Genomic DNA, 18,463 nt, shown 5'->3' with positions numbered 1-18,463 from the left:
ACATGAGATGATTTTTTAAAAAAGTTGCACAGCCAGCCTGGCATGCATACTACAGCGTTTTTGTTGTTTTTGCGGATCCGTGTACACGAGGATCGTTTTCACAATGTTATCATATTATCATATATATCATATTTTAGCTGCTCTGCACTGGCATTTCAATACAACAGGAAAGTTTGGCCAAGAAGGTCTTCCTTTACAGATGTCTTTATGACTCTTCATTGAGTATATTTACATGCACAAAATACTACAATTTTTGCCCTTATTCTGAAAACAACAACATTCCTGCTAAGCTGTTTACATGTCCAATGAAAATGCAGTTCAGTGATTGATATGATTGACAGCTGCATTCTCTAAAAACGTCCTGTGATTGGCCAAAGAAAATAGAGCCAAGCAAAAGTTAAGAAGTCTAGAGCCCCGACCTCAGCCTCCATCCATCACCTTTGGACCGAGAGTCAGGCCTTATCACCCAACTTAAGTGCTGGATCTCGCTAATGCTCTTGTGCCTTAATGGGAACAAATCCCTGCAGCCAGTCTCCAAAATCTTTCATAAAGCCGTCCAAGAAGAGTGGAGGCTGCTTTTAGTATAAGTTAAATGCTCAAAGTTAAGGAGTGAGATGTTGAAAAATCCCAAAAAGATGTAACGTGTTGATGTCTGCAAACCAGAGAAAATGCAGATTTACACTGATGTATATTCAAAATCAGGGGACTGTTAGTGGAGATCAAACAACGTTTAACGAACAGCTTCAAAGTGACGGCAGTGAGCCTCCCTCGGTGATCAAACAAACTCAAAAACAGGATATGATGTCGTGTTGGACTTGGCCCCTAAACAAGCCCCTCCTCGCTGAAGCAGATGGTGCAGTGATGCATTCACTGGCTGTGATCACACTGCGTTCGTTACGTGGTGTTGCAGAAACAGTGCGTTGCAATGTTGTAAACATCACTAATGTATCTCAAAAAACTCAAATGTTATATTGCAACTTTTTTTTCTTATTAGAGGTGATAATCAGTTTCAGCTTCATATATTTTGACTCAACAGGACAGCGTAGGCAATCAAACTTAATCAAGTGTATGAGAATATTTTGAGTGCCATCACAGCTCGAGAGCTGGATGGCTTTCATGTGGAGTCAACGCAGTGCGTGTGTGCTTAATTTAGCACTATTTTCCGGTCTGTGATCATCCACTTCACAACTTTCTTCCTAGTATTTGACCCCGGGTCGTGCTAGGTGCTAGGTGTTTTGCAGTTTTCTCACCACCTCCTGACAGCTTGTTTCCCTCTTTTTTTACCTCTTCCCCTGACCATAAACTAATCTGTCACTCCGCTTCTCTTTAATCTCTGTCTGGGTTTTTATGCCTCCACACTAATGAGAGACGTGGCTGATGGTATTATGTTTTTGGGTTGTCCATGCGTCCCGTTCTTGTGGATGTGATATCTCAAGAACAGCTTGAGGGAATTTCTTGATCATTAGCACAAACGTCCATGCAGACTCAAGGATGAACTGATCAGATTTTGAGGGTCATAGGTCAAAAATCAAGGTCACTGTGAACTTTTCTGTTGCATTCTTGTAAACACAATATTTTAAGAACACCTTGAGGGATTTGTTTTTCTTCAAATTTGGCATAAACATTCACATGGACTCAAGGATGAACTGATTAGAGACCTTGCATCTGTCGCATTCTCATGAATGCGATAGCTGAAGAAGGCCTTTTGAGGGAGTTTTACTTAAATTTGGCACAAATGTTCACTTAGACAAAAGGATGAACAGATTTGAGTTTGGAGGTCAAAGGTCAGAGGCTGAGATCACTGTGATCTTGTGTCCGTCTCATCTTTATCTTAAGGCCTTTCAGTGGTGTTTTGCTTAAATTTGGCTCAAATCCATTCGGACTTCTGAATGATCTGATTATATTTTAGTGGTATAAGGTCACTGTGACCTCGTCTGTCTCTTTCTTGTAAATGTGATATTGGACTCAAAGATGGAAGATTCGATTTCGGTGATAATAGGTTGAAGGTCGAGGTCGCTGTGACCTTGGGTCCATCTCATTGTTGTAAAAGCGATATCTTAAGAAGACCTTTCAGTGGTGGTTTCCTTAAATTTTGCACAAACGTCCACTTTGACTTAACAATGAAGTGATCAGATTTTGGTGGTCAAAGGTCACTGTGATCTCACATATGGGTTTTTGGCCATAATTCAAAAAATCATATGCTAATTATGACAACATTTTAAAAAATGACGAAAGGATGACATTTTATATCCGAAAGACCAACTTCACAGTGACATCATAATGTTTTCTGGCCATTATTCAACGACATAACTCAGGAGCAGAAGAAGAGATATTTGGTCAGATATTGATATGGTGACACTAATCTTGGGTGTCTTGTATCGATCTTGTGTGTCGCCGGGAGGAACATGTGTGTGAAACATCCATGTTTTCACAGACATGGATGTAAAGACTAACTGCAGCTTGACCGGTGTGTAGAAGCATAAATCCACACGGTGGTAACTCTGGTTATTTTCTTCCTCTGTCCCTGTAGGAATGTATTCCGGAAGCTCCTGTCCCAGTCGGAGCACGAAAAGGGGGACGTGCTGTCCCTGGAGGAGATCCTGGCAGAGAGCTCGGACCACGGGGAGAAGAGGTTGGCGCTGCAGGCCAACGGCGGAGGCACGCTGCGAACAGGAAAGGCCAAACTGAGGGCCCTGAGAGAGGCCATGTACCATAGCGCAGAGCACGGCCATGTGGACATCACCATAGACATCCGCAGCTTAGGTCAGATTTACTAATACATGCTTCACTGGCACACATGCATCGCTCTCTGGTGCCTCCAGCTGTCCTGGAGATGTGCTCATGCTGTGCCTGTCCTGTCCCGTCCTGTCCTGTACACTCTCTCAGCTGCTCATCCGACCATGAAACAGTCGTAGGACTTTTTATAGTTTAGATAGATATAGAGTTTTTTGGGTCAGAGGTGTGAAGAGGATGATGAAAAAGTGTCTCAATGCAGGGCTCATTCTATGCATGTAGCAATCATCAGCTTTCACCCAACATTGTCCAGGTAATTTGGAATTAGACTGAATGTGACTGATAAGGATTAACTGACTTAATTTATTTTAGTTGACAAAATAATCTCACCACAAGTGCATTTAGTAGCTCTTTTGAACATTTTGGTCATATTCATAGACTGTATATAAAGACGGTCAATGCATCTCCACTTCCTCCCACTCTATAAAGATTAAGCCAAAATATCCCAGATACAGGCCCTGCCATCCTGTGCTTGTGATGTCATTTGGAGCCAGAGTCTACTCAGTAGTGATTGGCCGGTGGAGCGATGGTATCGAAGTCGTCCTGTCCATACACCCGCCTAACTCAATCAGGAGTCAGTCATGATGTCACTCTTCATTTCATAGTGTCAAATAAAGAGCGATACTGCAGCCAGCCACCGGGGGTGATCAGGATACTTTGGCTTCACTTTTGGGAACTGTTATGTTATCCATCTTTGTATACAGTCTATAGTCATATTGCACAATCCTTAGCAGATGGAGTTTACTTTAAGTAATCCATGTTCAATTTAAGTTTGACGCTTCAAGAAATACTCTTATTTGCCCTTTTGCTGAAAGTGCAATGAAGAGATTGATTTTCTCAATATGAAGGCAGCACAGGCAGCTGCTGGTTAGTTTACCTGGTATAAAGACTGAAAACAGAAGCAACTGCCAAGTGTGAAAAGTAAAATGTAAATAATAAGGTGTGGTTTTACGGGGTGTTAAAGCAAGATAAAATGTGTTCATTAGCAAACATTAAAAAAGCTTTTGACACGCAGCTGATTTTGTTGCACTACAGACAAGCTGACTGCACATGTGCTAGAAGAGTTAACTGGACGATTGTTGTGTGCACTGTATGCATGCACTGTACCCTCTGTCCTTGGTTTTCCTTTTGTTGTCCTTTGTTTGTTGTTCAGCCAAATACAGCAGAGGAACTCCTCTTCTTCCTGTCAGGAGCTCAGCATCATATTTTTTTGTGTGTGTATGTCTGGAACATGTCTGCATATGAATATATGAATATATGAATGTTTGTATTTGAATATTGAAGCGTGTGTGTAAGTGTGTCCACTTCGTATGTGCAAGTCTGCAGCTGTCCGTGTCTGTACTCAAGTACGACGAAGGCTGTTTCCCCCTGTTTCCAGTCTTTGTGCTAACCTAAGCTAACAATCCTCTTGCTGTGGATTCTTGGACCTTGTGGTGAAATCGTTAAATCGTTTTGTCAGCTACTATTTTCAAGGTCAAGAATTAACTTTTAAACTCAACCATGTCAACTTTAGACTTGCATAAAACATTAAAATCAGTAAATTCTCCAATCTGAGTGGCTGGAATCTGCACGTTTTTGCTTGATAAATGATTAATCGCTTACTAGAATTGATTAACTTTCTCCACCATTAATCAACTTATCATTTCAGCAGAGCTGTCGATACACAAAGCCTCCGCTGTCATGTCATTATTCATATTAATCTCACATCCAGTGCTCATTGCATTGTTGCAGAACATCGCAGCCATTTTTTATAGGACATTTTTTAATTCTATTCAAGTGCTGCCTTTATATTCCCTCCGGAGCCTTTCCGCTAATCCAACAGTCGCCATGCAATCGCCCTTCAACTCATGCAAACACCACAAAGTGATGGAAACATGGTCGGTTCTGTCGCCCTTGAAAAACTGCTTTGACTCTGAGCGGCTCTGGCGTACAAGAGTCTGTATTCACTGTTCTCGTGGTGGTGTTCCCAGGTGTTCCCTGGACGCTGCACACCTGGCTCGAGTCCCTGCGTACCTGCTTCATCCAGCACCGCCGGCCGCTGATCCAGGGCCTGCTCAAAGACTTCAGCTGCATCCAGGAGGACGAGTACACAGAGGAGCTCATCACGCACGGCCTGCCGCTCATGTTCCAGATCCTCCGAGCCAGCAAGGTCACCGGGGCTTTCTTTCATGTGCATGTAAACAAAATGCTAGTTAGAGGAACATCAGACAAAGTAAGGCTGGTTTTCTGCGAGTACAAACTGTCCTGTGCTCGTGTGCCGGGGTGACATTAACACTCATATTTGCATATATTTAGTTGCACTCCAAACCATATTATCATACATTTGCATAAAATTTTTAGCTCATGGAGAACAGTAGCCAGAAAACTCATCTGTAGAAAGTTTCTGTCCTCACTGGTGTTGCTGTCTGTCTGCAGAACGAGGTGATAAGCCAGCAGCTGTCAGTCATTTTCACGCAGTGCTACGGGCCCTTCCCCATCCCCAAGCTGACAGAGATCAAGAAGAAGCAGACCTCACGCTTAGGTAAGAGAGCCAGTTAAAAATAGTAACTGTTCCTTTCTTCTGCTTCCTGCATTAATGACGCTGAGTGACGAGCCACTGACAGCACAGGTAGAGTTAAAGTGAGAAGCTGAGAGTTTAAATGTTTTTGCTTGAAGATCCAAACACAATATGCCTGGAACGCACCGCATGCGTGAGCAGTGCGTGACAGCAACCTCGCCAAACTTGTATGGTGTCCACACTGGCAGCATTGTTGCTTTGATGTTTCTGCAGGGCTGCCTGCCGCTATGAGTACTGTATTTCTACATTTATAAGTGCATTTTCTATTCATTTATGAAGCCGTGCAAACTCCTGCATTGACAACATCACAGTCCTGCAAATGTGTCACAAAAAACACCTCGTGTCAACAACTGATGGGATTCTGTCGACAGAGACGTTGTTTTATTTTGAAACAGAAGCAGGAAGTTTGAGTAAAACAGATATATGTGTCACTTTAGTAAAAGGTGGTACAGAGTCAGTATAATTATCAGAACACCATTTTCACTGTTTATTTCTGCTGTAGCTGCACGCAGCACGAGGAAAAAATCAGCGAGCCTCCGTTTCTCTAGTTGTGCTGCGGTCTGAGCAGCAGCTGAGACGCCTGACAAGCGCTGCTCACGCAGGCAGTGTGTTCCAGGCCTGCGGTTGGTCAATGTTGGGCTGTCGGTGAGCATCTGTGTCAGTAGTTTTGCAATGTGTGCCACACAGTTGGCCACAGAGTGAGTGAAACTCAGTGAAAAAGATGGAAGTTAGAAAAGCAAACAAATGGCTAAAGCACTTTGTCATCATAACCGACTTGTGTGGTTGTGGAAATGGTTGGATGTACTGCCAAATTCAAGGAAACAGCATTGGAGATGTCGTATAATAGTGAAATGAAAATTCAGGATCATTTCTTGTGGACATTCCTGCAGTCAGCATGAATGGCACGCTACATCTGTGTCACTGTGATCGAGCTGCACCTTTTAAAGTGGTCTTTTACCGAGACCATCCCAAGGCACATCTGTGTGGTAATGATGCTGTTTAATTAATCTCAATATGCCAGGAGGTGGATGGATTATCTTGGAAAAGGAGAAGTGCTCACTAGCATGGATTTTAATAAATGTCTGACTTAACTAAAATGTAAGAGAAATATATGTATTGCGTGCGTGAAAAAAAAAGTCTTAGATCTTTAACTTTGACCTGTGAAAAATGAGAGTAAAAAAAAACTGTTGAGTTTAAATTCTTCAGCATGTCTCGTTATGTAACAATAAATAATTGAGTTATTATTAACCCTGTTTACTAACTAACACAAAAATTTCCTTCTGACATTTGAAAAATATTATAAATCACATTCTAGTTGTTTTTTACGGTAAGTTTTTTTCAGGGTATCTGCAGGCCTCAGAGGTATTAAAAAAGTCTTAAATTCTGTTTACAAAAGTCTTCGATATTTTCTCTCTCCTGCTGCAGACAGTGATGTTAGCTTTAAAATGTTTCTGTGTGCGACTGGAGGCTGCCACACATTTATAAACTCACTTTGAACATTTATCATGATGTGTTTCAGAAGCAGTTTGTACTCGCTTGTCTGTAATGATGTGATTTTTCGGTCTAATCTGGTGCTGAAAGCTCCTTTAAAGTTTGGAAGGTCACACAGTTTCCATTTTTTTAAAGTTTCATGTAATTAGAGCCTGAGGAGGCGCTGAAACATTTAGTGACTGTACTGCAGCACCACCTAGTGTTTCATCAACAGCAGAGGTACATTAAAATGACAACGACTTTGAGTGTGAGGAGAATTAATGCTTTACAAACCTCTGACAGCTAATTAATTCATCAGGATGTTCTAGGATTCACTTAAAGGAACAGCTCAAGGGACCGGATATCAAATTTAACTTTTAGAATACTAATGAAATGGGAATTATTGTGATAATGCCGCGCTGATAGCTGAGTGATGAATCGCCCTCGGAATAATGAACGACCACATTGGTTTAATCTTCTGCCGTTTGCCGTTCTGCTTCCGAAGTTTAGGAGACTTGAGTAATGAAGCTTCATTTGTCTTTAAATTTTTTTTTATTGGATCTTTTGCAGATCCCCACTTCCTTAACAACAAGGAAATGTCTGACGTGACGTTCCTGGTGGAGGGGAAACCGTTTTATGCACATAAAGTTTTGCTGTTTACAGCTTCAGCCAGGTAAATAAAAATGTTTCTGTTTATTGTTACAAATACATATTTGATTTTTCCTTCACAGCTGTAATAATGTCATGATTAGTCTCACTTATGTGCCTTATTTATTTATTTATTTTGTCATGCATATGTAGGTACTGAACATGTATGTATGCATGTGTGTGTTTTTTTATTCTTATTTTTATTGAGCTCTGCCCGGTTAGTGCAGCTAAATTTTGTCGTGTATATCTGTACAATGACGATAAAGGTATTCTGATTCAGATTTCTTCTGCTGCATCCAGGTTCAAGTCCCTGCTGCAGAACAGACCAGCAGCAGAGAACACCTGTATTGAGATCAGCCATGTCAAGTACAATATTTTCCATGTAAGTCGTCATCTTTTGCTAAAACCACTGTTATTATGGCGTGGTGTTGTTTTAAAGGCAAAGGCAGCTTTATTTGTATTGTACATTTCATACAACAGAGCAATTCAAAGTGCTTTAGACATCAATTAAATATGAAACACAATAAAGGATGCAGATTTAAAATGAAAGAGTAAAGAGAAAAGATATAAAAGGTCAAATTAATATCTAAATGATTAACTTTTTTTATGATACAAATCACCATTACAAATAGCAAAATTGCAGACGAGAGGTGCTAAGATAAAAATATGCTAAAAAATGGATAAAAAACAAAGTTATAAAATAGTTACTAAAAAGATAGATTTTCTCCACATAACGAACAAAACTAAATGTTGCATATGTAAATAACGCCCTTAATCTTTGTGCATCATCCATGTGTAGGAAATCAACATGTTTTTGTGTTACTAAACAAAAATTTGCGCAGTTCCACATAAAAAAGGGCAGCAGAAAACAAAATGAAACTCGTTTTATGTATCAAATAACACACAACAAATCTGCATTTCTTCCTCTAAATTCATACACTGTCCACTTTCAACCATCAGTGGTAAAATATCAATTCTCTGCTGAGCACATAGAAAACTGCTTTTTAGTTAAATTATATAAAACATAATTCTCAGTATAATATTCATATCTTATCATCCTAAATGTTGGCAGTTTTGGTTTGGTTCATATATCATATATCATTTGCAGTCAACACAGTGTGGAGTAGGCGGTGTAAAAAAGCCTTTTTTGGCTTTGACCTGAAAGTGGTCAGAGTCGGGGTTTATCCAACATCATCTGGGGAGTTATTCCGTGTTTGTGCTGCATGATAACAAAATGCTGCTTCACCATGTTTGTCCTAACTCTTGGGACAGTCAGTAGGCTGGCCCCAGATGTCCTGAGGGTCCTAGAAGGTTAATTTGTCACAAGCATGTCAGAGATAAATTTGGGCGGAAAAGCAGCAAGATTTTGATTTTAAAATCCAAAGTCAGAGAGGGCCGAAACGCTGCACAAACGATGACAGCGATGCTGCAGACTGAACGCTGTGCTGTTGTGTCTTTCAGCTGGTCATGCAGTATCTGTACTGCGGCGGCACTGAGTCTTTGCACATACGCAACACTGAAGTCATGGAGGTAAGAGAGACTTAACCAAAGCCTGCAGAGCGACGGTGCCAGTATTAGCATTTCTAATCCCGAGTCCTGTGCCTCATTCTGTGTGGCTGTACTGTTCCCCTGCAGCTCCTGTCTGCAGCCAAATTCTTCCAGCTAGAGGCCCTTCAGAGACACTGTGAGATCATCTGCTCCAAGAACATCACCACCGAAACCTGCGTGGACCTCTACAAACATGCCAAGGTGAGATCTTAACAAAACACTGGTTAGAAATTTAGGATTTTAATAAAAACCTGTCACACAAATCACACAGTCTTTTTATTTAAAGCTGCTTTATTCCACACTCACAAAGGATCTAATGACTGCTCGTATGTGAGGGTTTGCTTATAGTAATAAACCCGCAGACGATTATCTCCCAACGCTCCACTGAGTTCTTTCACTCATTGTTTTAGTTTTATGAGCCGCAACTTTACTGTTTTGGTTCCTTTCGGCGGTCTCAGTTTTGTTTTCAGCTGCAGCAGGCAGCTTTATTCAGCAAAAAGCTCCAAAAAACCCACTGTATACTGCCATCCTATCATCAAACAGCAGACAGAGAAAGTTAGCGCTGAGTATAGTCACGGATCTCTTGCCAAAAAAGGAACCCCTCTTTAACTTAAAAGTCTTGCTTCCAGGGGAACTTGGCAAAAAAAATATGATAAAAAATACAGAAAAGCAGCAGAAAAAGCCAACAACCATGTCCCCTAACAAGAAAACACTGCATTATGATGATGGTTGGTTTTTGTTCCAAACAAAAACCATCACTTTCTAAAATCACATAAAAATTTTAATGCTGGTGTTCTCATCACCCTTTAGACACCTTCTTTGTTTTATTGGATGTCCAATCAGTGTTTATGGTAAATGTAGTAAACTGAAACAATAAATTCCTTAATGCGCGACATTAACCGAAACAGCTGAGCAGTGTGCACATATTCCAGGATGCTTTGTGCATGAGCATTATCGGGCCAAAATGTAGTTTTAGGTGACAAAAATACCAGCTCAGTGGTTATCAGCCCTCTTGATCCTGCTGGTCTTTGACTTCCATCCAGAGACCACAGTCAATGTCGTTTTGATGTAACGTGGTCGCATCACGCACTGACGTCACATGATGTAAATACGTCATGTAATGAGAATGTTAAGTACAAAACAGAATCATTTTAAGACAAAAAATGATGTTTTTTCTAAACCTGATCAGGTAGTTTTGTTGCTTAAAACTAAACACGACTGTTTAACATGTCCCACACGTTACTGTCACGTGTGTCAGCTGTGCATCACATAGAGACGCTTAAAGGTGCCCTGTGTGTTCCTGTAAGACACCAAACGCCATGATAAAGAGTCTGTGACCACCAGGGAACGACAACAGCTTTGCTCTTTACTTGTGAAGAAAACAGAGGAGACGCTGAAACTAAAGCTGCAGGTCATAAGCTGGCACTCCTTGTCTTGAACAGCTCAGTTGATTAGCGCCGGCGCCAAAAAAGAAGTGGGCTGCGTTTCCCAGCATTTACCCCTCTTGGGGTGTATACTCTAGAATAAATACAGCTGAATATTCGCATATCCATAATACATTCTGTACTCATATTTTGGGAGGCCTTTCTCACTGAAACGTTAAAACCAGTACGTTCTGTTTTTGAGTGACACCTAAAGCACGCCCCCTGGCTCTCAGAGGCGGAGAAAGTCCAAGCTGAAACAGCCTGTAGTTCTTCCTGGTCTAATATTAGTCACCGTTAAGTCAAATGTTGGCGCTGGATGCAGAAAGAACAACAGATTACATGGTCAGTGAAGCTTGTGTTGAGGATTTTATTGCTTCAGTCGACCACGTTTAAAAACTCCCTCTGTCATTGTCTCGCCATCATCTTCCTTTAATGTAGTTCCTCGGTGCCTCGGAGCTGACGGCGTTCATCGAGGGCTATTTCCTGAAGAACATGGTGCTGCTGATCGAACTCGACGGCTTCAAGCAGCTGCTGTACGAACCTCCTCCGGCAGAGAGCCCCGCCTCCAGCCCCGGCATCTGCTCCGACATCCTCCTGGACCTGGAGAGAACTCTGGCCACACGCATCCACTCCATCCACCTCTCCACCTCCAAGGGCTCCGTGGTGTGACGCCGTCCTCTGCCGAGCGCCCTCCGATCCAGGCACAGCATCCATGTAACACCAACATCCAGTGCCATGCTACACAGCCCCGTCCACCTGTCCTGGCCCCACCGCTGACGTTTGACGGGCTGTCGGATGTTTTTACGTCAGGGATTCCCTTTAATTCTCGCAGCCGCCCCTGAAAGTTAAAGTTACAAAATCAGAGAGAACTTTGTGAACTCTGTCGGCTCCCACTGATCACTTCACACCCCTACAGTAGGAATAAAAAACAAAAAACTCGACCCAGCAGTTAGACCTAATCGTGATTATTGTATTTCATATAGGAAACATGCATGGAATACATTCTGTACACCTTTTTTCGCTTAAAAAGGTAGAGTAGAATTCAACTCAATAAAAGCAGCTTTCTCATCATCAATATGAGACTTTAGGTTTACAGACTTTACGTGGAAGTGGACGCCGTCGCAGTGTAAACACATGCCAAAATATAATCCTACTATACAACCAATAACAGTGACTCGTAGCAATGCCAGCAGACGGACTTTAGGTGGACTTCTTCACATTCTGTCACTTCTATGTTGGATTCACTGTGTTCTCTATCTACTGTGTGCCGAGGCCAAACTGATCACAGGAACTTCCACCGCGGCCGACGCTGCAGCGCTGATCAAACTGAAGTCGGCCCACTCAGTGAAATCTATGCTGACGTATGCTTGAAACACGGATGTCCAACTGGGAAATTAACTTTTTTTTTTTTTTTTGCATGACACCTCCTCAACTGAGCTGCCCTGATATTGCTTTTTATGCAGAGCTTACTTCACGGACCGAAGGGGAAGTATGGGGGAAAAAACGCTGCTTATTAACTTTCTATCCACTGCAAAACTGACTGAGCGGGATTTGGAGATGGATTTTGATTGGCAGGGACTTTCTCTAAAGATATTTAAGTGTAAATACGTCCTTAAAGTCATTGTGCTGGTCGTTCTTTTTCTTTTTTCTTTTTTTTTTTGTAAACTGATGTACAGTATTCCCCTCCACTCGCTTGGCTGACGACACCAGTCTCACTGAATGTGCTCCCTGGACTGTTTGTTCCTGCTGTATGTGTCTGTTTATGCAAAGTTGCATGTTTGATCTGTTTGTTTGACTCCTCTGTTTTTCGCTTTCGGTGTGCTTTCTGTGTAGGTCTGTAGGGCTGAGCAGGGTTGACGATTGTTGCAGTTGAGGTCCAGTCAGAGGAGCAGTTACTTTGCTGTTTCTGAAACACTCCAGATGATCAGGGTAGGTCACCACCAAAACGCATTTTAAAGTCACTTTTTGTTTTAGGTTTCACCTCAGCTGAGTTTTTTTCAGGAACATAAATTTTGTGAAAGAAAGGTTGAATTTCCAAAAACCTGTCAGAGTTTATTAGAGACAAAACAAAAGGCCTCATGCTGCAACATCCTCTGAAATTGATTTTATACATTTTCTATGAAGAGAGAAAAATAAGAATCAGGTTTCATCAAACTTTCTTAACCACCCAGATCTGCTCTTAGCTGTGCTCAGTGATCAATAAGAACATTAGTAACCAACTAGCACGTAACGACCCCGAATCACTAAACAAGGGCAGGTGTGCTCAGGCACATGCACAAGAATTTGAATGATGGCACCAAAAAAGGCTGTAAGAAAATAAAATTGAGTTTCTGTTAAATCGATTTAAACTAAGAAAACACGATTTCCAGAGAGTCAGTGCTGGCGTTACAGGAAAACCAAAAACCGTCAAAGTCATGCTGTAAATGCCATGTCAGCTGCAGGGTGTTATTTACATCATCTACATAAATAATAGTACTCATCGTACTTTTAATGTATTAAAAGTGTGTAATGTAATGTATTAAGCACTAAATGCGGAAAACTTCAAATCAAATTTAACAAATTAGAATGATTAAAGGGAAAAGCAGCAAGTCCTCATATTTAATAAGTTGGAACCCTTTGCACAAAAAACATAATTTCATACGTTTTGTGGCAAATGGAGTAAAAAAAAACAATATTTCCCTCTAAAATGTGGAGTGGAAGCAGAAAGTGGCAAGAAACTAAAATACTCAAAGTAAAAGTACCTCAAATTGTGTAGAAAATATTCACTCAACCTATGCACTGGATAATTTAAGTTCAGCTAAATTTTTCAGAGAATGAATTGTCACATATATTTAAAACAGATACAGACAACTTTATTCAACACTCATTTTCTAAGCAGTTTTGAAATAAAATCCCAAGTCGGTTTTTTTTTTATGTAAGACAAAGAAAAGATGAGTAGAGCGTGACCGCGCCGAGTTTCGTAACCAACTTTCATTTATATTCAACTTATTTTGACAAATCCTGTTTGTCACATTCTGGTGTTTATCCATTATTAATGTGGGAGTTGTTGCAGGCGTTTTGAGATTTGTCTCAAGTGTTGAAGATTTTGCTCCCCTTTTCTCGCAGCCTGAGGCTTTAGTATAAAGATGAGTTGTTTCATATTGTGAATTTGCTGCCTGAAAAACTTCTGTGACCAAAATATTTTAAGCATCACTTAATGTCCTGAAGTTTTATGCACCAATTTATGGTGAAAATGTAAGAAAAACAAAATTCAGGCGGCAGATGATAATTCAAAATATAGAACTATAAAGGAAAATAATGCAGTGAGGCTCTCAGGCATTCTGTATTGCTTTTAAATATTTATTCTCCTGCAGGTCGACTTTTCTCATTTAATGATATCCCTGCTGAGTCATCACACTTACAGGCAAAGTTTACTTTTTCAACTTACTTTGTGTCTTTTGTTTGGGGAATAACCTCTTTAACCCTTTGAAACCTGGAGCGACTTCACTTTTCCTCCTTCAGATGCCTTTCACAAGGTTTTAAAACTTTGAACCCTGAGAAAATCGATTTATTTAAAAAACATGAGAAAAAAGGCTGTGAGCAACTTGGTAAGAAATGTTCCACAAAGTGCACAAACTCAGTAGATTTCAAAAATTATTTTTAAAGAAGCTAGGAAAAAATATCTAGAGAAAATTTTTTTAAAAAGCAAGGGAAAAAATATAGATTCATAATTATCGTAATTACTTATTTAAAATTATATTAAAGAATTATTATAATTTTTAAGCCCCTTTTTCAAGTCTAGTCTAGTCATTTTCCTGTACTTTTTCCTAATTTCTTGATCATTTTTGGGTGATTTCTGATGTTGTTTCTCAATAATTTTGAAATAAATCCAGCCAATTTGCTCAGGTTTCAGAGGGTTAAATGTGCATGTGGCACCTAAACTCATCAATGATTGATTAATTCATTTGAATTAATTCATAAACCTCTCGATTTTAATAGTTCATATATTTTTGAGCGATATTTCTGCACATTTAGAGCATAACTCGTGTATCTGCGTTCTCTGAGAAGTCGAGAGTAAAGCCGTAATATTTTTTAGAAGAAAGAAAAAGGTTGCAATATTTCCAAAAATAAACTCGTAATTTATTGAGGATAAGTCAAACTTTATTTGTGGAGCAAATTTTAAACAGCAAACCAAAGTGCTTTACAGTCATAAAATACAAAACAGATAAATTCAGAAACGATAAAAATATGGGAGAGAATAAACATTATGGAGCAAATTGCAACACAAGTTTGGATGAGGCACAACAAAAGATTAAATCAGTTTAAGTGGCCAGGCTCCAATCACATTGGTGGGTCTTCAGTAGCGACTGAAAGGTTTCTAATGTCGGGGCCGTCACCGCGAAGGCTCGCTCACCGCCTTCTTCTGGAAACATCCTGCAGAATCTGATCAGTCGACCTCAGTGCTCTAACAGTAATTCTTCTACGTATGCACCTCCAGACCGTTTTAAACATAAAAAAGGTTTTTACAGAACCCCATTTGGGACTCTGCACTGCTCTGGAATACCAAAACTAAAACGCGTTTGATCGGTTATAATAGTGTACTGAAAAGAAAACACACTGTCCTTCACTGAAACAATACGAGACGCATTTTGTAATGTTTTTTTTCTGCTCAAAACTGTACGAATAAGGATAATGCAACAAAATCTGTATGCAAACCCGCTCGCTTTGTCTCTGACAAACTCAAGGGGGAAATTCAGCCTTTTAATGCACACGATTGCATTTTCCCACACACCTGTCCACAAGGTGTGCATAAGATAATACCTTTAAAAATGTAAAAAGGACCAAATGTTAAACCAGACATCAGATATTCCTGTTTTTGACTTGAGTCCTCTCACTCAGACACAATACATCTCAATTTAGGAGAAAACCATAGTATATTTTCTGAATGTAACAATGCAACAGGAGTTTAATATTTACATAAATGTGCAATATCTACAGTCCAGCAACAAACCAAAAAAAAATCTTCCTCGCTCTGTTTCCAGTGGCTTACAATGCAAACGTCTCTTAAAGTGTCCTCGTAGTCCGTGATGTTGTTTCTGCGTGAATCCGACTCAGACGACAGAGAAATATTAAAATATATTGTAGCACACTCAAAAATGACTTAAATATTTGTTTTCGGGCCAAACAAGAGAAACATATAGGCATATAATAGTTGGTTTTAAGTTCTGTAAATAGTTACAGAAATATAGATATTATCCTTATTTTCTTACCTACATACATATATATTTTATTTTACATTCCACAGCTATTTTGTTTTACAAAAGTGAAAAAGATTATATAAAAAGATGCTTTAAAGTTTTGGAATTAAGCAATATTTCCACGAGACTGTATTACTCTGAGTAGTGCAGGGAATAATATACAACAGGATATGGAGCTACGGTTTAAATGTCAATTGAAAGACACAGAACATCGACTAATGATTGACGGAAAAAAAAGCCTGTTTATATTTTTGTGTCATCCCATTGTGTATTTTATTTTTAAAAGACGAACTAAGAGGCTGCCATTTCACCCGTAAAGCTCTAACGATGCTGATAATTTATTTAGACTAACTCTGGTTAAAATCATAAATATTTAGCTTCATATTGAATCATTACACGCCCACATTTTAATTAAAACGTGCCGTTTTAAAGGTGAAATGTAACTCAAAGATGCAAACCGTTTTGTCTCCACAGAGGTAAAAAGGTTCATAATGATGTCAAGCACTTTCGGTGTTCCTCACACACACTCAGACGCGTTAGTATTTTAACAGTGAAGTCTTGTGATCAAACAGCTGAATGTGGCTTTAGAATAAGAAAATAAGCCAAAAGACTTTAGCACTGTTTTTTTATTAGACTTAATGTTATGCCATTAGCAGAAGACTAACTTTAGCTTGCCCCCGTGCTGGCGCTTTTGATTCCAAACTGGGTCAAACCCGTAGAGTAAATGTCGGTTCGCATGGCTCTTCTTGTTTAATGTTGTTGAGAATGTGCTTTTGTCAAACGACACTCTCCCCTTTGATTTGTCTGAGCGTTTCTTTGCCTGCGTATTTGTTCCTGGTAATAAACAACATTTCTCCTAGACACAGTGGAAACATGCATGGGATGTTCACTAGATCTCAGATCCACGTGGGGGGGGCGGGGAGGGAGGGGTGAACTTTTGCTATTATTTTTTCCTTTGATGAGAACATGTATATTGTACAAAATATATATATGAAATATAAATTATACATGGTGTGAGAAGCAGGGATGTGGTGGAGTATAACAACAAACAGGAATGTTACACTCGTGCTACAGTTTCTGTTGTTCCATGACATGCTTTTGTGGACAGCTAATAAACGACCAGAGTTTAACCATATCCAGGTCTTTTTTTTTTCTTTTTCTTATTCATTATGAGAAGCAACGCAATTACCAGACAGAAAGTTGGCATTATAAATGTTTTAAATCACGTTATATTTGTGCAATGTTTTGGAGCAGATATGAAACCTTACATTTCTCAGTGCTGTTTTTTAGTGTATTTATTTATTTATTATTTTTGGTAGTGTTTTGTGGTTATATTTACAAAACCCACTTGGTTATGGAGAAGAAAAGATAATTTTTTTGGGTCAAAATCACAGCTGGAAATGTCACCGAAACTTCGCAAAAAAAACCCTTTTTATTGTGTGTTGCTCTTGATCAGTGGTCTGCAGCGTACCATCAAGCCTAGATATCTTAAATAGCCAGTTTTGGAGGCACAATCTCTGCAGAAAATGCAGCCATGTGTTGATGGAAAATAAACTGCTTTTTTGCGTCAATTTGCCAGCTAAAACAAAAACCTTTAGTGATAAAAAAAAGTCGCTAAAAAAGCAGGGATGAGTGTGAAAACTGCCCAAGTTCCAAGGTTCAAATTCCACTGGGAAATGCTGCAATGTTACGGTGAAAAACACCTGAGTTTGGTGGCTCAAACACTGCTGTGTGACGGTGGAAAAATGACCAGGATCGGAGGCTCCAAAACCACTGAGAAATGCATAATATCTGTGAAAAACATCTGTTTGGTTCCACAAATGCTACAAACACTGCTGGGAAATGCCTCGATGTATCAGTAAAACACCCAGGTTCAGTAGCTCAAACGCGGAAATGTTTTTATTAATAAAACACCTCGATTTAGTGACTCAAATGTGTCGTTATAAAACGCTAGTTCTGTGTAAAACAAAGCACTGTTAGTTTGGAATAACTTTATTCTTTTACAAGGACACTGCAGCATCCCGGGAATAAAAATGTGACAAATCTGGCCCCGGCCCAGCAGCAGGGTGTTTTATCGATCCTTTTTACTTCGACTGAGCAAATGACTCAAGGTAGTAAAAGTCGTGACAGCTCCCTCACAAAGCCAGCGGGCTGTCTGCAGTCAGACTGATGAAGAAATACAAGGTCATAAAAAGTCTGGAGGAGAATTTGGCTTTGATCCCTTTTTGAGGGGTATTCCTTTTTTTTCTGTCTCCACAGGGATACACTGCACCAACCGAGGAACTGGACCATCCCTTCATCACAGGATTATACCACATATACTGTATACAGCTGTAGAGGCTCAGTAACAGTCATGTATTCATATATATGTGAACAGGTAATTAGGTTTAAACTGCAGCAATATTGACAAATAATTTTCTTTGAATGAGCAAAAAAAATCACTTTTTTTTAGCTCCTCAGATGTGAGTGTTTACTATTTTTTTATATCAATATTATTAACATGTTTTAATCATCATAATGTTAGCTGGGTTATTCTGACATTTATATACAAAATATATTTATGTATGAATTACAAGCATACCGGGCACAAAAAAAGGAGCAAAACAACAAAAAAGACACAAAATGTCCTTAAAGAGACACATAATAGGTACAAGAAGGGGCAAAACAACCAAAAAAGAGACACAAAATGACTATGAAGACACAAAACAACCAAAAATTACACACACACACACACACACACACACACACACAGTAGCATGCACAGTAACATTACATTTTTCAAAGGT

General features: G+C 39.7%; 1 protein-coding gene across 3 annotated transcripts in view; it reads left to right on the top strand.

Moving 5' to 3' along the window:
- Positions 1–18,094, top strand: part of abtb3a (ankyrin repeat and BTB domain containing 3a) — a 210,106-nt gene extending 192,012 nt beyond the window's left edge. For 2 of the 3 annotated variants that reach the window (XM_088073000.1, XM_088072999.1), the window contains 8 exons: positions 2,531–2,763; positions 4,764–4,942; positions 5,209–5,314; positions 7,391–7,493; positions 7,769–7,850; positions 8,930–8,998; positions 9,104–9,217; positions 10,879–16,812. In XM_088073000.1, the coding sequence (XP_087929126.1) occupies positions 2,531–2,763; positions 4,764–4,942; positions 5,209–5,314; positions 7,391–7,493; positions 7,769–7,850; positions 8,930–8,998; positions 9,104–9,217; positions 10,879–11,109 (1,117 nt within the window). In that variant the 3' untranslated portion in view covers positions 11,110–16,812. Of the gene's footprint in view, positions 1–2,530; positions 2,764–4,763; positions 4,943–5,208; positions 5,315–7,390; positions 7,494–7,768; positions 7,851–8,929; positions 8,999–9,103; positions 9,218–10,878; positions 16,813–17,936 lie in introns of those variants that run through there. The other variant, XR_015775591.1, reaches the window with a different exon arrangement.
- The last annotated feature ends 369 nt before the right edge of the window (positions 18,095–18,463 follow it).

The sequence above is a fragment of the Plectropomus leopardus genome, chromosome 22 (assembly GCF_026936395.1).
Source record: "Plectropomus leopardus strain MGB_pleo_1.0 chromosome 22, ASM2693639v1, whole genome shotgun sequence".
NCBI lineage: Eukaryota > Metazoa > Chordata > Actinopteri > Perciformes > Serranidae > Plectropomus > Plectropomus leopardus.
This window is presented reverse-complemented; position numbering and strand designations above follow the sequence as displayed.